This window comes from Zalophus californianus, chromosome 12 (assembly GCF_009762305.2).
Source record: "Zalophus californianus isolate mZalCal1 chromosome 12, mZalCal1.pri.v2, whole genome shotgun sequence".
Taxonomy (NCBI): Eukaryota; Metazoa; Chordata; class Mammalia; order Carnivora; family Otariidae; genus Zalophus; species Zalophus californianus.
This window is the reverse complement of record NC_045606.1, coordinates 63,656,173-63,678,442: the sequence shown is the minus strand read 5'-3', so window position 1 is coordinate 63,678,442 and position 22,270 is coordinate 63,656,173. Positions and strand designations below refer to the sequence as shown.

The 22,270-nt window shown below is 41.4% G+C and overlaps 2 protein-coding genes across 9 annotated transcripts in view; one reads left to right on the top strand and one right to left on the bottom strand.

Moving 5' to 3' along the window:
* The window catches only part of LOC113911067 (nascent polypeptide-associated complex subunit alpha, muscle-specific form-like), a 163,041-nt gene that overhangs the window by 41,171 nt on the left and 99,600 nt on the right, over positions 1 to 22,270 (top strand). Inside the window, exons 2-7 of the mRNA XM_027573257.2 lie at positions 1,904 to 2,012; positions 2,171 to 2,319; positions 7,428 to 7,513; positions 15,571 to 15,687; positions 20,032 to 20,200; positions 21,962 to 21,977. Coding sequence (XP_027429058.1) covers positions 1,904 to 2,012; positions 2,171 to 2,319; positions 7,428 to 7,513; positions 15,571 to 15,687; positions 20,032 to 20,200; positions 21,962 to 21,977 — 646 coding nt within the window. The remainder of the gene's footprint in view (positions 1 to 1,903; positions 2,013 to 2,170; positions 2,320 to 7,427; positions 7,514 to 15,570; positions 15,688 to 20,031; positions 20,201 to 21,961; positions 21,978 to 22,270) is intronic.
* The window catches only part of BMPER (BMP binding endothelial regulator), a 247,675-nt gene that overhangs the window by 126,649 nt on the left and 98,756 nt on the right, over positions 1 to 22,270 (bottom strand). The window lies entirely within an intron of this gene.

Sequence of the window (22,270 nt, the reverse complement as noted above, 5' to 3'; positions counted from 1 at the left end):
TCGGGCTCCCTGCTCGGCAGGAAGCCTGCTTCTCCCTCTTCCACTCCCCTTGCTTATGTTCCCTCTCTCGCTGTGTCTCTCTCTGTCAAATAAATAAATAAAAATTTAAAAAAAATTTTAAAAAGATTTAAAAAAAAAAACATTTGGGGTCAGAGAAGTCTCTGTTTTAGAGGACCATCCTGTACCTTGTAAAATATTTAACAGCATCCCTGGCCTCCATCCACTAGATGCCAGTAGCACACTTTGTCCCCTGTTGTAACAAACAGAAATGTCTCCAGACATTGCCTAATGTCCCTAGAGGACAAAATCACTCCCTATTAAAGACCACTATCCTAAACCAATGTTTTCTCAAGCCACAGCCCAGGAACCTGCACTTTCAATAACTTTCCCAGACAAATTGGATGCTACCGTCCAAGGCACTGCATTTTGCAAAATGCCTCACTGACATGAGCTTCCAGCAACGAGGTTTTGAGGCTTATTTATCTTATTGGTTCCTCCAGCAACTAGCACACGTCACAGCTTATCACATGTGCTCAAGACATGCATTCTGAATGATGGAGCACATTTCTCATGTGGGGGAGTTCTCTCTGAGCCATGAGCCAGGCCCTACTTCAGATCGCTGGTGGCTAGAGGCCACTTTACCCAGGCTTGTCAAGGAAGAGAACAGCAGGAGCAGAGGCAGGGGTGGACTTGTGATTGAGGTTAATGGGCTGGAATTCACCAAGGGGTCTGGGCTGAGACCACGGGAGGCTTTACCATCACAATCTTTCTACTCTAAGAATCTGAACATTATGCTACCCATGGGCTTACATTTCCAAGTGATAAAATACAACTCAACTTTGATTCTCTATACACAGAGTCAAGAACACATCAGCAAAGTTTGACCAAGATACCTATTCTGTCCCATAAATTCTTGAGCCATCACCCCTGAGAAGTGCCCCCTGGACTGACAAAAACAAAAGCCTTTTGTCCTTCATACCTATTCAAAGAATCATGACCTCTGTCTCAAGAATCAAGCCTAAAACAAATTCCTTTTATGTTTCCCATCAATTTTAATGTCTCTAAGCCCAATTGTATTGTTGTTCATAGTATTGCTTTGGTTTCCTATTGCTGCCATAATAAATTATCACTCAGTGGCTTAAAACAATACACACTCAGTATCTTACAGTTCTGGAAATCAGAAGCCTGAAGTCGGTCTGGGCTTCAATCAACATGTCAGCAGGGCTGGGTTCTCTCTGGAGACTCTAGGGCAGAATCTGTTTCCTTGCCCTTTTCCAGCTTCCAGAGGCTGCAGGCCTTCCTTGGCTCTTGGCCTCCTTACTTCATCGTCAAAGGCATTAACACAGCACCTTCAAAATCTCTCCCTGACTTGGACCCGCCCACCTCTGTTTTAAGGCCTCTTGTGAGAGGGCCCATCCAGATAATCCAGGATAATCTCATATCAAAATCCTTACGTTAACCACATCGCAAAGTCCATTTTTGCCATGTAAGGCCAGTCGCAGGTTTGGGGGATTAGAACATGGATATCTTAGGGGCCAGGGGATCCATTATTCTGTCTACTGCAATTATTGTTTAAGAAATGTGCGGTCCCAGACATAATATTTTAGTCCTTAGGTGACTGTGAAACACTAAAATAACCCACTCTATCCGCCATTCCCTCATTGAAAAAGCTAGTTTTTCCCATTTTTTTTTTTTTTTTTTTTTATCAGAAAGAAAGAGGTAGCTAAGAATCTCAGTTTAAATCCTGGTCATGTGGTTGCTGAACTGAGCAAGTTCATGCCCACTTTTTGTTTGTTTTTCCTGCGCTCTTCTCTAGTTATTTCACTATACCTTTCAGAAGGTGATCTCCAACCCAGACAATCTGAATTTCACATCTCATGCACTCTCTCTTTTATTGTCATAGGCCATTCATATGCCCTAGTGGACAGCTCAACGTCTTGGGTGTTCCTAAAGTAGGAAAGCTGTTGTGTCGTCCAACAGACCTCTTCAGCAGCAGCACGCCGGCCATGCTGGTGAGCACTACTCCCCTAAACTCAAGCTCCCACCCAGCCATATGACTTGGCTAGTCACCCTCTGGCCTGTGCTGGCAAGCCCTGGAGGGACTTCAGTGTCCTCTGGTGGCCAGACAGACAACTCCCACCGAGTTTTACGGCGTCCCTCATATTCAAAGACACTTGCAGAAGAATGCCTGTCCTGGCACCCCCCGGGTTTGCACGGCACTGCAGCGAGGCCTCGGCCCACTGGCAGGACAACAGGCCAGGTCCCGGCGGCTATGGAGACAGTGCTGGGCTTCGAGCACAACAAGACGCAGAGCCAGAGGTTAGAATTTTGTAAAAGAAATATTCTTAAATAAACAGGTGATGCAAATATGTTTACTATTATTCTTAAATAAACAGGTGATGCAAATATGTTTACTATTGTTCCACTAATGCCATTTTAGAAGGAGGTTTCTGCATTGTGTTTGCCTAAGCCTCCTATTTAAAGGTAAAACTCGTCTATATTCCTCTTTGAGTCCTTGCTTTTCGCGCTGTCTTGTCACTCACCTGAAGGGCAGGTTGTTGTTTCTGTTTTTGCTTTCTTGTGTTTTTGCTTTGGAAAAGAAAATTTCGAAATTCTTCTTCCTCCCCAAACCCCACTTTGGCACGCAGGCTGACACACCAACTGCTGATAAGATTGGGATATGGTTTGAGGCAAATTCCAACTGGTTCTGGGTTTCCACAAATATTTCATGGCATTCTTTTGTCTATTTTAGAAGCAGGAAGATAAGACCACCCTATGGGACCACGCGCAGAAGAGACCTCCGGACAAATGCCCTGGGAACTGAGGGGTGGGGGACAAAGCCCCAAGAGTCAGAATAGATTCGCCAGCCCTGGTTTGTTTGGTGTCTGCGAGCAGGTGCTGAGGGATGGCTGGAAACCTACACGATCCGCCCTGAGGAATGTGATACCCCTTTCCAGGGTTCACTGGGCGGAGAGGTAGGGGCTTACCCATAAGGCCCTGAGAATCTGGCCCTGCTATGCTGGAGAGCATGCGTGTCCCCCCTCTCTCAAACAATCGATACATAAGCAAAGAAATCCACAAGAGAACAGCCTCCTAATATTTCAGATTCCCAGAGACCTCACAGACCACCCTGGTTAGAACGCTTCTCAAAATGCCACCCCCCCCAAAAAAAGCAAAAGAAAAAAAATGAGCCCTTTTCCTTTTCTTGCCATTTTTTATCAGAGTTCAACCTTTCATCGTCATGTAAGTAGTCAAAGCTGTTACAAGCCTACTGCTGACACATCAAACGTTTTATCTGCAGTCTGGCCCACTTCCAGGGAGATGAAAAGAACAATCATTCAGAACTCACACCTCCCATGAGTTATGAGCCATTCCTGAAGGGAAGGAAATAACACCAGTGTGGAGGAGAAAGGGCATTTTTCATATTCCTCAGGTTGTCTCCACCACAGCAAAGCTGGAGATGCACTGAGGAAGAGGCCCCATGAAGGCCTTTGATGGGGGGCAAGGCTCTACAAATACTGATCCCCAAAGACAGAAACCCAAGCATCACTGATGAACTGTTTCTCTGAAACCTTTCAGTTGACTTTGAAGTTTGGCTACCAAAAATAATTGATGTACGCTACCTGCTTTGCCCACTGTTTTATTTTGTTTCCACAGTGTTTCATTTGCATTTATCACTTGCCCCAAATTAAGCTGCGATTCACTGGAGGGAGAAGCCATGTGAATATTTCCTTTATCCTCCACAAGGGCCTCAGTCTTCCTAGCCCCACAGCGAGGCCACAGTAACATCAGAAGTGCTTGGTTTTCACTTAAAACCTACCTGCTGGGTTGTCAGCCAGAGCTGAAAGTCAGTCAGATATGTTTGTGCTCCAGTGAGGTTTCCTAAGGCACAAAATTATCTGTTGTCTTCAAATGAATTAGTCCTAAGTAAGATGTACCCGGATCCCCGCAATGTATTGACAAAATTATACTTTACAAGTCCTTGGGATATTTCCTAAATCTGGTACGCTTGAACACACTACTGAAAAACAAGATTACATTTTCACTTCATTTTTAACTTCTGAATAGCAGTTGGTTAGTCACAGCATTTTGGCTTTTGTTTGCCCATTCAACAAACATCTGAATTTCTACATGTTAGACACGGTGGTCTTTAAATGAAAAATTTCAAAATCTTCATTCAATATAAATTACCCTTACACAGTTCTCTATTTTGTATCAAGTGACAATCTCCTAAAATTTTAACAAAATCTTAAATGTTGTAAGTAAAATATGAAGGAGTCCTATAAACATCCTGACCTCAATCAAGGGACCCTATGCAGGGAGACTAGAGGTTTCTGGCACCATTCATTCAAACTAGTGGTGCCCCTGGGTACTGGTCTTGTCAACCAATTCAAAGTTTGTGTTCTGAGACAAACAGGCTGCAACCCAATCTTGGCAAGCTCTTAGGATGATCATAATCTAGGCCAAAGATGATCAAAGGAAAAGAAGTGTACAGGCTGTTGGAAACAGCTGCGGAGGGGGTGGGGGGGGGTCCCAGTTTGAGCCAAAGTTAGCATTCAGACATGTCTGGGCAAGTCCAGTGAAAGGGGGAGGTTCACCTGCTTAGCTTCTCATGAGAAAAAAATCCATCCCAAGGGAGGAAGAGATGCAGCACAACACAACCACCAGTTCCTGAGCCTGATTTCAGAAGGAAGGCATTAGTGCAAATAGGACTTGGCATCTGTCACTCGAGTCACCCCAAGTTCTGTCATGGATGCCCATTTGGGTCCTAGAGGAGAAAGATGATGAAAGGAAAGCCTCAAAGAACAGCGTTATTGAAACCTCTGTGACATATTCAAGTGCAGGCCCCTTCTAATTTGGGATTCCTGTGATTGAGTAAAACCACCCCAAAACAGAAAGTGATATTGGTCCCTCCCACTTCCCCTCCACACCGCTTTATCAACAGAGGCTTCCAGGACGTTAGCGGTGATGCACCATCAAAGACGGTGGAAGTTGAAAGTAGTAGCCATGCTAGGTGGAAAAGCAAGGTGCTCATGAAATGGCGGCGGTGCCAAACAGAGGAAACAAGGGCAGACAGACACGGTAGGAGATGGACTCTTACCCAGTCCAGGAAAATGATATTTCCTCTATCATGAACTCTGACCTGCTAGGAGGACTGGCCATCAGTGTCCAACACTAGACAGTATAAAATCGCCACCTAATAGACAAGGCATGGGTATACTGTATTCTCTGACAAACGAATTCATATACTGGTCAAGTAGAAAGCAAAAGTGCTTGGCCTCTTACAGAAACAATGAGTTATATTTAATCAAGCTTCTCCTGGAATAATATCAGGCCAGGTTCAGAAGCACTGTCTGGTGATCTTGGCCAGAACATGTGATCAAGAGGCCAGAAGGGGGAAGGTACCTCATTGAGGCAGCAGCTGGATGGAACGCTTGCCTGGTCATGTACAGCTCTGTGACTATGACAACACTCTTAGCAACCACAGACTTTTTTCCCAAGAACGATGGAGAACCAGGACCAGACAGGTCAAACCCTTAACCTTACTGAAAGGAATGGATAAAAGTTCTACCAGAACAACACAATTAGTACCTTATTTCAGAAAATGATACAGATAGGACCGGGTTCAGGACTGGGTTTTTTACACCTAATAGCTAGGACAGAAGTTCAAGTGCTTGTCAGAACTTCCCTCAGTGCTTCAATGGAAACCAAGGATAGTCTCCTTGGAACTCCTAAGAAGCTAAAAGAAGAAGAGTGGAAGGCCACCTTTAATTGGAAATCAAAGGAAAGGCAACCCACTTAAAACAGCTGTCAGGACTTTAGTGGTGAGTGGACCAAACAAAAGCCACTCAGAACCTGACCCAAATGCTCTCCGAAGACCAGTGTTGAAGGGAAAATCTGGGGGGGGGCGGGGTGGAGAGAAATGTCTAGGACTCAGGGAGGCAGTAGAGTTCAGAACTATCCACCATTTTATTATACCAGGCCAAGTGGAAGGTGATGGCAATGTCTTGAAAATAGGCAGATTAAGTGAAAGCCTGCATACTGAAGGCAGACCCCTTTTTTTGACCAAGAAATCCAGAAAAATCATATTTTAAATTGATAGATGTTACTTATAAAAAGCCTCATCCATCAGGACTACAGTTTGGTTACCAAGTTCATAGAACTGATAAACAAGTAGCTCAAAGTATATGACCACCTCATTATCAGAACATTGCTAGTTCTGATTGGTTGAATATATTTGTGATCAGAACAATGCCTGGCATATTCACAAGTGCGTAGACTATGGATATTGCCCTTGCAGTGAAGTATTTTTCTTTAGTTTTAGTCAGGACATAAAATTTTGATTTGTGCTAAGTAGCTATCTGATAAGGTCTGTTCAGGGGCTCTGGGGATGAGACTCCAAAACCAAATGTCTCCAACTCCCTCCAAAAATTGCTAAGGTGGAAAATACACTTAACATTTATGTTACATACATATTTTATTAAAATGCACTGTGTGAACATTCATGCACAATGAGTATTTTGTATTTTTGTTCTAGGAAAGTGTTTCCAGTGGCCTAGGACAGAGCATATGATCTCCTGAGCCTCTTAACTGATCTGGCCTGAGATGGCCTTTCGGCTCAATTCTTGTTCCCTCTTTTGCAAACCCTCCCAAGCAGACTCTAACTTTGCAATCACAAGTGGCCCCCTTCCCTAGGATCAGTGGTGCCTGGAAAACGATTGCTGTCATTACAACAGTAATAAAACATGCCATGGTGGGGAACTTGAGCAACCACAAGAAGATAAGGATTCAAAATCCATAGTTCTCAAAGGCTCTAATGGGTTTGACTTTCAAAAGCAGAAGAGTTCTCAAAACTTGGAAATAAAAGGAGCAGTGTGAGCACCAAAACTGTTCATAGCAAAAATTGTAAATGACTCTATTCTCAAACATTCCCAATTCCAAAGGGTACACAGGAATGGAGGAAGAGACTCTCAGTTATACATGTATCCCAGTGTTGTGGGCAAAAGACTGCAAATCTTTGTAAAGAGGCCATTTCTTTCATCTAATACTTCTACATAAGGTATTTGCATTGAAATATGCTCAAAACTCCAAATATGATCTATTAGAGTTACAGAAATAGCAATATCCACGAATGTGGAAATGATACTAAACTCCAGATACTGGGTGATGAATCAAGAATCAAGGGAAAATGACTTTTTTAAATGTTTATGAAATCCTAGTCCATGAAGACATGAGAAGAGCTGTGCCTTAAACTCAGTACAAACCAGGAAAATTTCCAGATTCTAAATCAAGAAGGAAAACTGGGAAACCACATGACTCAAAGGAACAAACCCCTGGCATTAAGGACTCCTTCGGACTCCAGTTTATTACTTTGTACTGAAGTTACTTAACTTCCCTAAATTTCAATTTCTTCATCTGTAAATTAGGAAAACAACAGTACCTCTGTGTCACAGAGTTCATGCAAAGAATAAGACGATGGAAGAAAAGCTTTTAGCCCAGGGCCTGGCGCATAGTAAGCACTCATTAAATGTTCGCTCTTACAAATATTTAAAGTCAAATTAATTTTGAATCCCAGCCAGCTCCATAAATTAATAAATGAGTGGACCTTGGGCAATTTATTTAATCTGAGTCTTGGTTCTTTTATTACCAGACAATGCCATTTTTCCCACAAAGCTACTGTGAAAATTTTATGAGTGAATGTGCTTCAAGTGCCCAGCACAGCACTTGAGCTATAAAAGTCCCTGATAAAAATGAACCTTCAGCCCCCTCACCTCCACCCTGCTCTCTTTAGGATCAGCCATCCAAAGTATGTTTCAGTGGCCAAGAGAACAGGGCTGTGAAAGGTACAGGGCTGTGGTGACTTTTCCTCTGAATTTGTTGGAGAACATTTGTGTGTTCCTTGGCACAAGGAACACATGGAGTAGTCTTTGTGGTATACAGTAGTATATACATCGCCCACGTATTTGCATAAAGTTTCAAAGCACTTTCTTGATACATGCAGCATGACAGCTGCTGTCACAATATATTTATGTAAGTTCTACACAGATTTTATAAAATAAACTTGCAGATGTTTGTTTTCCTAAGGAGGGGTATGTTTGGGGATTGACGGGGATAATCATTTCATCTCACTATAGAAAGTAACACACGCGGCCCCCCTCCCCCGCTCGAGTGCCACAAATGGGCTGGTGGGCCCTGAGAGTAAGTGAGGCAACCACACAGATCCAGGAAGTCACTATATAACCATTTTTTTAATGCTTGTTCCGTAAAAACCAGCACTGATGGGCACCGTAGCCACAATCCATCTAAGGTCTAGTAGGAAGAGTGAAATGGATGGCTGTGACTTGTAGCACCCAGAATCCCTCAGGCGAACTTATCATAGCCCCAGCTGGCCGTCCATCTTTCCATATGAAGGAGTCAGTCAGATGTGAAAGACAATGACAATTCCTTACCAACAAATGCCAACGTTTACCTCAGTCTTCTTTCAGAGCACCAGAAGAATTGTCTGGATTGGCCAAGTCGTTCCCTCAAAAATAGCAAGGTAATTTATACTCCGTTATCTCCTACAGCATTTCCTAAACAAGTGCTTTGTGGAATCCTGTTTTATAAGAAGTCACTAGGGTTTCCATTACATGACTCCTACAAAGAAATAAGTAAGGCTGTGTAAAACAAAGTTAAATTGCTTTCTTTATTGCAAGACTTTTCTTATCCTTTAATGCATATGGATATCCAACAGGAAGATTATCGGTATGGTGTTTCTCAAACTTACCCGACCATAGAACCCTGTTGTCGTGGCGTATGGTACAATATAATGGGGAACACAATTTGGAAGGTGCTAGTCAACTTCAATTTACCACTGTACACCTGTCCGAAGTTTCTACAACGATAGGGTCTTTCCTCTTTGGGGCAAATTTCTCGGCAACAATTTTTGGTTAAACAAGTCCTTATATTGAGCAATCAGTATTCCTTCATTGAGCAAGCAATTCTATTCCCCAAAGCCTTCCCCTCCCATAAATGCTACATTAAATGATATGCTCCTCAAATTCAATTTAAGATTATATTTTTAGAGATTCCTAAAACCACTCTAACAATGGTTTGTTTGAAGGATACTGTCAATACAGGTTATCTCAGGATTCCTGTTCATTTTTTTCCAGGATTATCTTTTTTTTTTTTTTTCCAGAACCGTTACACATTTTACTATAGAAGAAAAGAATTCTTGACTTCAACATTCCATAAACCAGGTCACCCTACCAATATGTGGCATTTCTGAAATATTTATAAATACCATAATATGAAAACTCTACCTCCCACATCCTCTGAAAATATAGCTGACTACAAATTCCCCAGGCAGACGATGTGGGATATGTGGTTTCCATGGCTTTAAAAGGGGTATTTGTAGGATATGCTAAGGAATATTTCAGCCATGTCTTCCTCTGGGGCTTTTTTGTTTTTGTTTTTTGCCTAGCAAACTTGCCCCTCAATATCTGCCTCTGGGTGGCCCTAAAAAAGTGACACATTGTAAACAAATAAAACCCTGATAGATTCCTCAGTAGGTGGTAATGGAAGAAACAAACATTTAGAAGAAAGGCTTGTTTACCCCTGCAGCTCCCTTTGGGTAAGACCTCATGGGACCACAAGTGAGGCCATGACAGTCCTGGCTAGGGGAGGTCAAGGAGCTGTGTAGACTGAGTAAAACAAGGCAGGAGCTTTGTGGATCTGGCAAGGACACCAGGTTGGAAGCAGTCAGAAAGATCAGTGCCCTTCCCAGTGTTTCAAAGAGGCAGGGATCAAAATAGCAGGAATTTCAATCTCTAGCCCCTTATTTCCCTCATATTGAAATTTTAAAAATATCAACATTATTTTTTTTAAATGTGAGAGGTTTGGGGGCACCTGGGTGGCTCAATCCCTTAAGCATCCAACTCTTGACTTCAGCTCAGGTCATGATCTCAGGGTTGTGAGATCAAGCCCCAAGTAGGGCTCCACGATGAGCATGGAACAGGAATGGAGGAAGATACTCTCTCTTTAAAATTCTCTCTCTCCTTCTCCCGTTGCCCCTCCCCCCCAGCTCACACATACGTGTGTGTGCACGCTCTCTCTCAAAATAGATTAATTAATTAATTGTGAGAGGTTTGAAGCAGCTTCTCCATTATTTTCATTTTTATCCATGACCTTCAATTTTGTCTCAACATAAATGTATAATTTTATATCCACAGTCAAGGGCTGTGTCCTCAGTGCCTACCACGATGTCTTTTTCTAATAAATAATTACAGCTTTTTTTGATAGACTGCAATACCATTGGGTAATCTACCTTCCCCACCCAAAGTCCTAGCAAGCAGTTTCCATGATCTTTCCATAATTAACATTTTATTGCCCACTTAATATTCCACTATGTTGAGAATATTCTTTATGATGAATTAATAAACACTTCTCCAAATTCTAATTCTCTTCAGCTTAGAAAGGTCTCATACAAAATCACTCAGGCTAGTCACCACAGCCCCAGCTGGCTGTCCATTTTTCCATATAAAGGAGTTAGCTAGATGTGAAAGAGAATATAAATGTGTCCATAACTGCACACAGGCTCTTCTCTTATCCTTCAGGTAGGTGGAGCCCATGGTTGATGCCTCCTCCCGGGCGGACAATGTGAATATCTTGGAGCCTCTAGATTGTAGGCCAGCAATGATATTTTATGGGCATTTCTAGACAGACACACAGGAACCAAAGGACAAGGTAATGCTAAGAAAACTGGGAAAAAGGCAAAACATGATTTGCTTTATACTTAAACTAGACATGGATTCCTAATTTGGGCTATATGTGGAAAGCCTCACTTAAAAACTAGTGGTTTTCAAAGTTTTGACCTCAGGATCCCTTTACAGTCTTAAAAATTATTGAACCCATCAAAGAGTTTTTGTTTACAAGGGTTATGTCTATCTGTCAATATTTACTGTATCAGAAATTAAAACTGAGAAATTTTAAAAATTTGTTTGTTTTAAAAGGACAAAAATCCATTACATTAACATAGACAACACATTTTTATAAAAAAAATCTATGCCATCCAGAATACCACAAAACAAAACAAAAAAATCAGTGAGAAAAGTGACACTGTTTTACCTTTTTGCAAATCTCTCTAAGCTCTGGCTTAACAGAAGGTAATTGAATTTTCCTACTTGTTTCTTTCAATTTATTGCAATATGCCATTTTAGCTGCAGTATATAAAGAAAATCCAGCCTTATACAGATTTGTAGTTGGAAAATAGAGGCAGATTCTAAGAGCCATTTCATATCATTGTGGATACTCTTCTTTGATACTATACCAAAATTCAACAATCTTAAAGGTTGGTTGCAATGCGAAATTCAAAACCGTATCTTGTACTTTAAGGGGAAATTTTCCCCATGCATGATTTTTGTAATGCTATGTATTGGTCATTTGGAAAATATTGATTTAGGCAGATCTCCCTAATGTTGGTGTATTTCATTATCGAATACCAAAAATAAATAATATTTATTAATGTCATCTTTTATCTCTTCATAAGTCTTTAAGTATTAGAAATATATCAAGCACACAGTGGTAAATACAAGTTTCCCAAAATTCTAATTTTCACATGAAAGTTCAAATTTTTATCACTGATGATTTATCACTAGGCCGCCATTTATTTTCTTTAAAGTGACACACTCATTTTTTTTAATTTTTGAGAAAATGTCTGCCAAATGTCAAAGTCTGAATAATTTGCCTGTCAGTCATTCTTTCGAGTAAAAATGGAATTCCATGAAAAAAATGTCTGGCTCAGCTCACAACTCAAATAAACACATAAGTGTTTTTCCTTTAGAGATATCCACTGTATTTCAATATTCAGCAGTATTTTTTTGCACACTTCCAATGTTAAAATGATGTGTATTCAAGGGTAAGAGTTATTAAAAACATAATTCCTTCATTTCATCAAGGACATTTTTAAGTAAAAATGGCTTTAAATTTTTTTTTTAACTAAGAGTACATGATGGTGACCAATACAATGACCACTTTGGTGCCATTGCCTTGATCCACACTAAGGAGCTAGCACTTTTACCCACCATCAGTATAAATGTGAACATAGCAAAAAAGGCAAATAATGTCTTTGTATTATGATAAAAATCATTTTAAAGCTCATGAACCTTCTGAAACAGTCTTTAGGACTCCCAGGGGTCCGTGGATTACACTTTGAAAACCGCTGACTCAAATACCTTGACTCTTACATTCTTGAGGTCTACCTCCATGAAGTAATTCTTATAACTATGATAAACAAACCAAAGTATAGCAGCGCACTTGGGTCACAAAAATGAACTCTATGGTCCCAGGGAAACACTGTACATCATCACTTAAGTTGGCAAGTTCACTTAGTGGACTGTAATACCATATGGACTACAGAGTGGAAAAGGGATAATCACCACCACCCACAGAGCCAGCTATATACGGGCAATCAAAGCCTGAAAACACCAGTTTTGTTCCAGTAAAACTGTCAAGAATCCATATTAGTCATTTACACCCATATTTCCAGGTATTCAGTAGAAAAAGAGAAAGCCTTTTGTGTGGGTAAAAAAATGCAGTATAAACCCAGGAGGCAGGACTGAGAAAGAGCAGATGCTTGTGTCTCCAGAGTTTGTACTTTTTCTCTAAAAACACATCTATCATCAACTTCAATCTAGAAGACCAACAAAGTACTTTTATAAATACACACAGTGCCCATTTTCGTTTTAGTGACTCTGAATTCTTGGTAATCAATCTGATGGCCATGAGACACCAGCTAACCCTCCTCCAATATGCTCTAGTCGGGGTTTCCTCACAAGATGGTCATTGTCTTGAGTGAACCAGGACCTACAAGAATCAGACCTGATGTGTTACAGTCAACAACATGGCATTTTTAGCTACTTGTTTAGAATTTCTATCTAAAGAAAGATAAATGAGAAGTTTCCATATCTCCCTCATTTCAAAACCCCAGAAATCTTTGCATTAAGTTGGCTCACAAAGAAGAAATAATCCAATGGAGAACCTGTGATTCATAACAATGATGGCAGCTGGAGTGTCTCATAGACCAATAAAGTCATCCTTTGACTCTACCTGGTCCTGTTACCTTACCACTGCTCCAAAAGTGTCTACCTAGAGCCATGGCCCTGTCCTAGTTCCCAGACCAATAAGGGCAAAAGAAAGTAGGGGGTCAATCAGTCTCAAGCCTCTACCTTTCCATCTCCCCAGAGGTACCTGATACTAGATCACCTTTCTTGCTAGGCTGGGCCAGGAGTAATAGTCTAATGCTAAACCCAGTGTAGGGGATCTGGAATTGTTCCTGAAATTCCAAGACTTTTTGAGCCTTTACCCCAACACCTCCTGGTCTTGGGCCTCCCCTGCCCTCCCAAACTCCCTGGAGCTGGACCCGCTAACTGATAAACCCTGTTTCAGCCTCCAAACAAAGGTAAAACCCTAACAGGTAGGTCAGAAATATCTTGGCAACTCTACCTCCAGAGCTTTTCCTTTTAGGCACTAGCAACTCATGAACACACTCTAGGTTTTCTCCTACTATTTTCTAAATCTGGTTTGTAGATAAACATGCCTGTCACCTGAAATTAGTACTAGTCACCCCTCTGCCCTCACCCATCGTGACTCGTCCCTTACGGCTAAGCTTCTGCATGAGCCCCTCTTTAATCACTGAACACTTATTCTTCCTAGCATCCAGGACCTAGAATCACTTCTTTTTCTGCCCCTGATCACCAGGCTAAGGGGCATAAGCTTCCTTCTTGTAGGCAAAACTTCCTAAAGATGATCCAGTCCTTGCCTCCTGGGATCTCTCCACCTCATCTCAGGCCCCAAGCACTAGCCACCTGTCTGAAGCTGAGCTGTAAAGGTTTTACTGAGCTATGCCTGCCCCTCTGCCTAGCTGTACCTCAATTTTTTGAGCCTATCCTCTGCCTCCTCCCCTACAGCTGTCACATCTGAGAGCCACCGTACTCCCTAGACAAATAGAAGCACATGTTCAGAAATCAAAGACAGCATTTCATAATATCATTTCAAACATTATAAATCACTTAACTAGAAGGCCAAGTTAAAGTTCATGCTTTCACTGGCAAACCATTCTAGTGGGTATATATTTTTTATGTTTAGGGGGAGCAAACCATTGTCAATCTTATTTATAAACAGCAATTAAATACAATTTGTGTGGAGTCTACAGATCCATTTTATCTATTCATTACAACAGAACCCTTGAGTCACTGCTTACAAATTGCTATGCCTTTATATCCTCCACAGTTCTGGAAATCCTGCATTACCTAACCCTAGAGAAGAATCAAGAGTCAAACTCTTGACTACAGTTTTTCTAAATATCTTCCCTGAACACCTTCATCAGACTTACCGGAATCATTTGCTAAAAACGCATATTGCATCAAAAGGAGGCCACCTTGCACCAACTCTATCAGAATCTGAGTGCAGAGCCTGGAATTTTGATGAACACGTCCATGTTCAGGATTTGTATTATTAGCAGTATTAGTATGTCACATATCAGGATAATAGGTGAATAAAGAGAGAGACATGCAAAAGAGCCAAAATCATCCTCAACAATCACTCCAAGAAATCTATAAGCAATATTTTAAATTGATGAATCAAAAATGAGGATTACAAATATTATTGAGTGATATGGAGAAAGATATCAGAAGAAACAGCTGAAAGCACTGGAATTGTTCACTTACGGGTAAAAAGGATACAGGGTTCCACCGGGGTACTATTGGTTTTGTTATTAACCTTTAGCACCATCTGATTTTTCTTCTATACTCACATACTAACTGAATTAAAATGAAAATATATTACATATAGAGAAAATAAAATACTCTATTATTCAGACTTCTAATTTATTCAGATTAGTGTTTCCATACAACTCCCATTAACCTGTGGTAGTAAAGTGGCACTTCTTGGGAAAAAAACCATAGGAACCAAGGATGTTGTTTTTTTCAATTTTGATTTACTTTGATAGAAGACAAAATATATTCCAACGTATTATTTTAACTGTTAGCTTGGCTGTCTACCTACTTCTTCAAATGATTAAAGAAATTTCACAGAAACTTCCTCACCATTAAATTCCTACAAGTGGTCAAAAATGAATTCTAAACATCATAACTTGGACCACTTCAAATTTGCTGCGTAACAGCCACACAATTCCTATTAATACGTCACAGCATTTGGGATACTTGGATATTCTCTAGAAACTCTTGTAATTTTTCCTTGCCCATTCCTCATGTTAAACCTGTATAACAGGGGTTGAAATTCCTATGCTTAGGGTCTCAGGAGATATGAGATTATTTAGGAGTCAGTAAGGGATGGTGGAAGTTGGGAGGTTATGTCGTCTGGACAAAGACAGAAATACGGAGAGTCGGAGAACAGGAGAAACATGGGAGAAGAACCGCCAGCTAAGAGAAGGGCTAGATTCGAAAACTAACATCTCTCCCCACCATGGCAACAGTGATGCCCCTCCACCAGCAAAAGAACACGGAAAATTACATACCCCACAGATATCAGATTTATTTCCTACACTGAGTAAGCTCCATTTTTTCATCCCAGATCCATCACACGTCATCAGTGCCAATCAAGCCTTACAACGAGGAGATGTTCTAACTGAAGGGTCTGGGTTCCCAGCAATGTCTGAGGACAAGCCGTCGGTGGCAAATTATGACAACGGTGGGCACTGGTGTAAACAGGATAAATGATTCGTGTATCACTCAGCCAATATTTCTGTGGTGTCACCAGGGAAAATGTGAAGGCCTCCATACAACGTGAAGGAGATTAACTGGATGCTTCCAAAGTGAAGCCACTTACTTGAGAGGACCTTTCTCATATAAAGTGCAGCCCACCTTCCTTAGGTTATACCTTTCCACTGTGGGCCCCTCAGTCTTAATTCATTTTACTGTTAGTTTCAAAGAGCATTCCAAGTTGGCTCAAAGCCCCTCAAATCACATATCACCGCTTGTGACAAGAATTATATTACCATTCACATTGGACTTCCAAGGGGAAGCCCAGAAGGGTGATTCACATTATCACCACAGACAGCATGAGACAACTACTGTATCTGAGATAAAACTCTGGGCTATTACAGGGAAAAGGCAAGGGATGTTTGAGCATTTTACCAACATGATAGATCCTTTTTTGCCTCTTCTCCTGGCCTTTTATTTTTGGCAAATGTTAAAGGGATTGGTCCATTCAGTCATAATCTTGTTAAGTGAAGCCAAATCTAAATTACCCTTGCAAGCTATTTCTTCTTCGAGCTGAGCAGTAGATCTCAGAAAGCTGGCTATGACAAGACTCCATTATATGTCCTGTAGAACTTTAAAAAAGATTTGAGTTAAACACTGAGTTGGAGTTTCCTAATTAAGAAAACTTTCGTAAGAGAGTTCAGATTCTTCCTCCCATGTTTTAAAGTCCCCACTGCCTTATGGAATTTAAGAGTTACCTCTCCTAGAGGCCATGAAAATGGAGAAAGAGGTTGCCTGAGTAGCTCTCTTCACTGTGAATTCCCCCAAACCTGGCACGGGACAAGGGAAAGCAAAGCATGGGACATGATCCCTAGAAGTAGCCCCTCACAGAGCACACCCAGCAAAACAAGCAGGAACAGTGACTCCTACTAAATGGGAATATTTTCAGTTACAAGTCTATAATATTTTCAAAATTAAAGCAGCTCCCTGAGTCCTGTAATTGGGAAAGAATCCCTAAAAGGCCCATCATTTGATGACAGGGCTCTGGGAGTTTCTACACAGGTTGGACAGCTTTCATTAATGCCCAGATGACTCTAGAAGCCATGATTGATAAGCACCATGGAGCAGAATAATCATTAAATTTTTAAAGATTCATTATACCACCTGTTGCTCACTAGTACCCCATAACTGCCATCACATCTCAAGAGCAACAATATTCCACAAGAAAGTAAGTTCCCTGATGGCAGGGGACCCACCTCTTGTTCACTATTACATTTCAAACTTCCGTAGTATCTGGCACTCAATAAATATTCAATGGGTGAATGAATGAATGCCCCAAATACAAAGGATGAGTATAGCTTAGACAAATTGGCATTTTCTTGGAATAACCATGTCCATCCATAAGAATAAATTATGAACAGGGGACCCAGGTCAGTGAGAAAAGAATGCTAATCCAGCGCCCTCGGTAAAGCATGAGAAAATGAATGCGAGAGTCACAATTCAATAAGTTCTTTGAAAATTTGCTTTGCAGCCAGACTTTGGTTCCAGTTCTAGCTCAGCCACTTAATTCTTATGTGAGTATAAGTATAATTGCTTCAACTGAAAATGGAAATGCTTACCTCTGATGATTGTTGTAAAAACTAAGCAAAATATCACCTAAACATCATGCACAGTCCCTGACATATATAAAGCCCCATAAATACTACTTCTCCTTAGGGCCATGACTGTATAGAATTGTTCATTTTGATTAGATTTAAATTCATTAAGTCAGATTAAAATCTTTTAACTGAGGGAATATCTAGAATCTAAAAAAAGAACATGCTATTACAAAGGCACACAAACCAATTAGTCTCACTTAATTAGATAAAAGAAACCTTCATTACAATTGATCATTCAGTGTTGCCAAAGAGTTCAGAGATAATAAACATCAGTGGCTAGAACTCGTGTTAAGGAGCTAGTCATGCTAAAATACTTTTCCAACAGTTTCAAAAAATGTTTAAAATCCTCTTCCCATATTTCCATCAGCTTTGTCCAAATAAAGAGCCATTTCTTCCACAAGCTTGTGATTCTACTGCATCAAGGTTTGTGAAACATATCTCGCTACATCAAACATAAGTATTTATAAAGCAATTAACAAACTGGAATGTAAAGGGCCAGTTAAACTAACCCTGTATTTGTCTTAAGTCTCTCTCTTTATACACACACACACACCTATAACATAAGCGTACGTGTGTGTGTGTGTGTGTGTGTGTGTGTGTGTACACTCTTTTTTTTGTTTCCCCCCAAAGAAATGTGCTCTTGAGAGAGGAGGGATAATTTGATTTTCCTGTTTGGGAAATGCATTTATAAAAGGTAAAATCCCAGTGGAAGATCCATACCGACTGCAAAGTGCACTGACAATAGCTTTGTCCTCATTTTGCCCATTACTGACTGGCACTCTCTCCTGCTGGGACTCTGAGCAGTAATTCTGGGTAATTCAGTTCAGTCATCCTACCCCTCAAGTTCTCTCCAAGGACTTCTCATTTTATCTCCGCGGTTTATTTTCTCCTAGTATGGCTCACAGACCACAAGCATCAGAATAACGCAGAGTTTGGGTAAAACTCAGATTCCCGTGGAACGCCCAGATCTTCAGAATCAGAATCCCTGGGGTAGGGCTGAGGAACCTTCAATTTTAACAAGCACTGCATGCGATTCTTAAACAAACTAAAATTTGAGAACTGCCTATCTGCATATGCTTCCAAAGGTAATTGTCATCTATTCCCATGGCCTCAGCCATCAGACAGGTTGGAAATCCCGGTTGACTTCTATACCTGGATGTCCAGGAGACAAGAGAAACTGAACACACTTGCCACCGTCCCACCCTCAAATCCATTTTCTCTTCCCCAGGAGGTAGTATGATCAGGTTTTCACTGCTTAAACTTCTCAGTGCCTCAAGATCCCTGCTCTCAGGATAAAAGTCGATAAAGAAATCCCCAACTACTTCTCTCTTCCTCTTGCTTCCACTGCCCACTGCACTCATCCTAAACCATTTCTAAGATGTTTCATGGTTGCCCTGGTCCCTGAGCCTTTGCACACGCTGTTCTTTCTGCTCTTCCCTTCCAAATTCTTCTTTCCTCTGGCACACCCACATTCATTTTCCAGATTTCAGTCTGCTGTTACTTCTTCTGAAAAACTTAAAGAACAGCTCCTTTTTTTCCTTCCCTCCCCAAGCAGCGAAGGTCAGTTCCCCTCCTATGTAGACTCACTGGCACCTTCTACTAGTCCCTGGGCACCAATCACTCATGTGCAGAGCTGCCAAGTACTTCACCCCATTTTATGCTCCTTGCTATACTGTTCTGTAATTGCTAGTTTATTGACTTCCATTTTTCACTACAGCTCCATGAAGCAGGAACTGCATCTGTCCTATCCACAATGGTGCCCCCATGTGAGGCACAAGGCCCAGCACACAGTAGAGCCCCATGTGTATTTGTGAAATGAATCAACGACCAAATGAGTGGTCCTTGCTGCCTAAACTCCCCTGAATATGAGAAGGATGCTTTTGTCCCTGTGACATCACTCCAAGGAGGAGACTAAATTCAGTAACATCAGGCAGCATTCCATGAAGGCTGAGTGAGCTCATCCTCCAAGGACTTTACTGGGGCTCAGAGTACAAATGACATAGATCATAGGGGAAAAAAATGTTTTTAACGCGTCTTGGCTCCCAGAAGTAAAATCTGAAGGGGCTGCTGAGACAAGAGTCAACCTTGGATAGCAGAGCCCTTGTTCTTGGTCCCCTGACCAGAGAAAGGCTCCTGGTCGGCTAACATGCCTTCTAACCCTAGCTGTCCATACCATGTGATTTATGAAAGGATTAAAACTCAAGTCTCCATTGTATACAAGCTGTTTGGAAGTTGGTGGGGGGAGTGATGCTCTTTTTCAGTTTCTCCAAAGCTATATTCTAGACACAATGATGCAGTCCTGCAGGCATCTCATTTCCAAGGAAGGACATCCATTCCAAAGACTGACTCTTCCATGGAATAACTAAGTTAGATGTCAACCAGACCATCCATCTGTGGGGCTATTGCTCCTCAGTCCTCCGGAAACCTGCAGCTTTCTTTTCCCAACCTGACCACTGGTGAGGATTTTACAAGCAGATCAGGCTCTGGGGTCTTTCCTGCCACTAACTCGTATTTGCACCCATCAGACCCCTTTCCGAGTCAAGGGAAGCAGCACACTTCAGTTCCAACGTGAGATAAGGAACACAAGGCATAAAGCCACATGGTTTTTGTCTTTTCTCTTTTTCAGTTTTGTTTGGTGATTTTCACCTCCTGGGACTCTGTCTTTCATCTTCCAGATTTACAGGGAAAAAGTAAAACAACTTCCAAGGAAAAATTCCACTGCAACATGGTTTCTCTGCAGCATGAAACATCTCAGGAAGTATTTCCGATAAAGTCAAGGCAGACCTGCATCAAAAGGAATCCGAAACTTGAAGTGTTCAACAAGTGCGAGCCACATTTAGGATTGTAAGTGAAATCTGGAACCCGTCTTGGTGTCCAGTTTCATCTCTAAACTTTTGCGAGGTGTGCAGAATTTTGCCAGGGCCTTTCCAAGGTGATGGTTAAGATTCAGACAGACTTTCTAAATGAGGATCTGAAGGTGATAAAACGGAGCCCACCTTTAATACTAGATCTCTGCTTGCTCAGGCTAACTTTAAAAGGCTAGAACCATCTAAAACTTCTCAGTATGTGCTAACGGTGAGATTTCCCTTTATATTTTAGGGCAGTGGGGGTGGGGAGTGACAGGAAATAGCAGATTTCCATTTGGTTGCTAAGAGAAGAAATGTTCTCTTATATTCCCAAGTCTCTTCTTTGAAGTCAACCTGTTTTTCTGCACTCCATAATTTGAGCCTTCAAACAAGTACTTCTCTGTTTTCTCCTACCAAGGCAGGCAGAAGAGCAAACTGGGTGTGGATACTGGTGACTTCGAATTTGGTAAATGCAGCTCAGGCCACCGTGGTTTTGTTTATCCCAGCACCCACAAGATAAGTAGTGGATTTCAAGCTGCCTTGAAGTAAATGCTCCCTTCTCCAGGACTCATTCATCAAACAACTAGTGGCTTTCGTTAACAAGGTGAAGTACCTTTGGTGGAGGCACCCAGCAGAAGAGACTGGATCTCCCAGGAGAGAGCCACATAGATGGCAGTGAGGTTAACATTTCAGAAATAGTAAGAAAAACATTAGGCATGCAGCATTCTATGGCAACAACAGCTGGCTAGCCCTTTTGCTCAGTGGTTCTCAAAGCCTGAATGACAGCCTCAGCATCACCTGGGAGCTCTTTGCAATGCAAATTCTCAGGCCCTGCCCCAGTCCTTACTAAATCTCTGCCTCTGGGGACCAGGCCTGGCAACTGGGGTTTTAACAAGCACTTCAGAGGATTCAAATTTGACGTTCCCTGCTTCACTCTGTGGTTCCCAAATCCAGCTAGCCGCTAGCACCACAAGGCAGTGTTTTAAAACTTTCTGATCCCAAGGGCTACTTTCTATCTAACTGAAACAGAATTTCCCCAAACTCAAATGATCAGCCTGCAATACAGACCACTGACTAACTCACATTGCTCAAACCAGCACAGTAAACAGACAACTTCTGGGGAGTGCCTGGTGCTCTACTGGGAAGCTGACAATTTTCCAATTCCTGCTTTACCTGGTCTTTGTAAAGTCTCCCAAATCCCTTCTGGTTTAATATCAAGTTGATTTCTGATTTAAAATTAAGTTGATTTCTGTTGCTTGTAATAAAACAGCAATAATACTGACGAACACTAACGTTTTACCTGAAAATTCTGAATTTGTAATAAATACACATTAAGTGATAAACTGCCCGTTGCTTTTCCTAAGAGTTGGAAGACTGCATTTGGCAGGAGAACTGCAAGACGAACAAAACTGTTTTGTCTGAGCAGGAAGTTACACAGATAAAACTGGAAAATTGGGAACCACAGAGGACAACACATTATGAAGGATTTAACATCCAGTATATGCAAGGTGATAAAGACACACCCCAATCACTTTGAGTAAAATCAAGTGTCAGTCCACATCCAGATTAATTCCACCCCAGAAACTAAAAGAAATTGCAGAAATGATCTTAAAATGCAGTCAGTAATCTCAGAATCATGGAGAGCTGAAAAAGTCCCAGAGAAGGGACAAGGGCAAACACTGCCCTCATTTTGAAAGAGAAGGGAATGCTGAATTTTAGAAATTTCAGACCAGTTTAATAATGTTCTTTAATTTTTCAGGCATTGCATCAAACAGGTAGGTTTGAACATACAGAAAGTAAGTAAAGTGATCATAGGCACAGGTAATCATTATTCAAGAACCAATCACAGGGACGTCTGTGTGGCTCAGTGAGTTAAGCGTCTGCCTTCGGCTCAGGTCATGATCCCAGGGTCCCGGGATCAAGTCCCACATCCGGCTCCCTGCTCTGCGGGGAGCCTGCTTCTCCCTCTCCCTCTGCCTGCCGCTTCCCCTGCCTGTGCTCTCTCTCTCTGATAAATAAATAAATAAAATCTAAAAGAATAAGATTAAAAGAAAAAACCAATCACAGT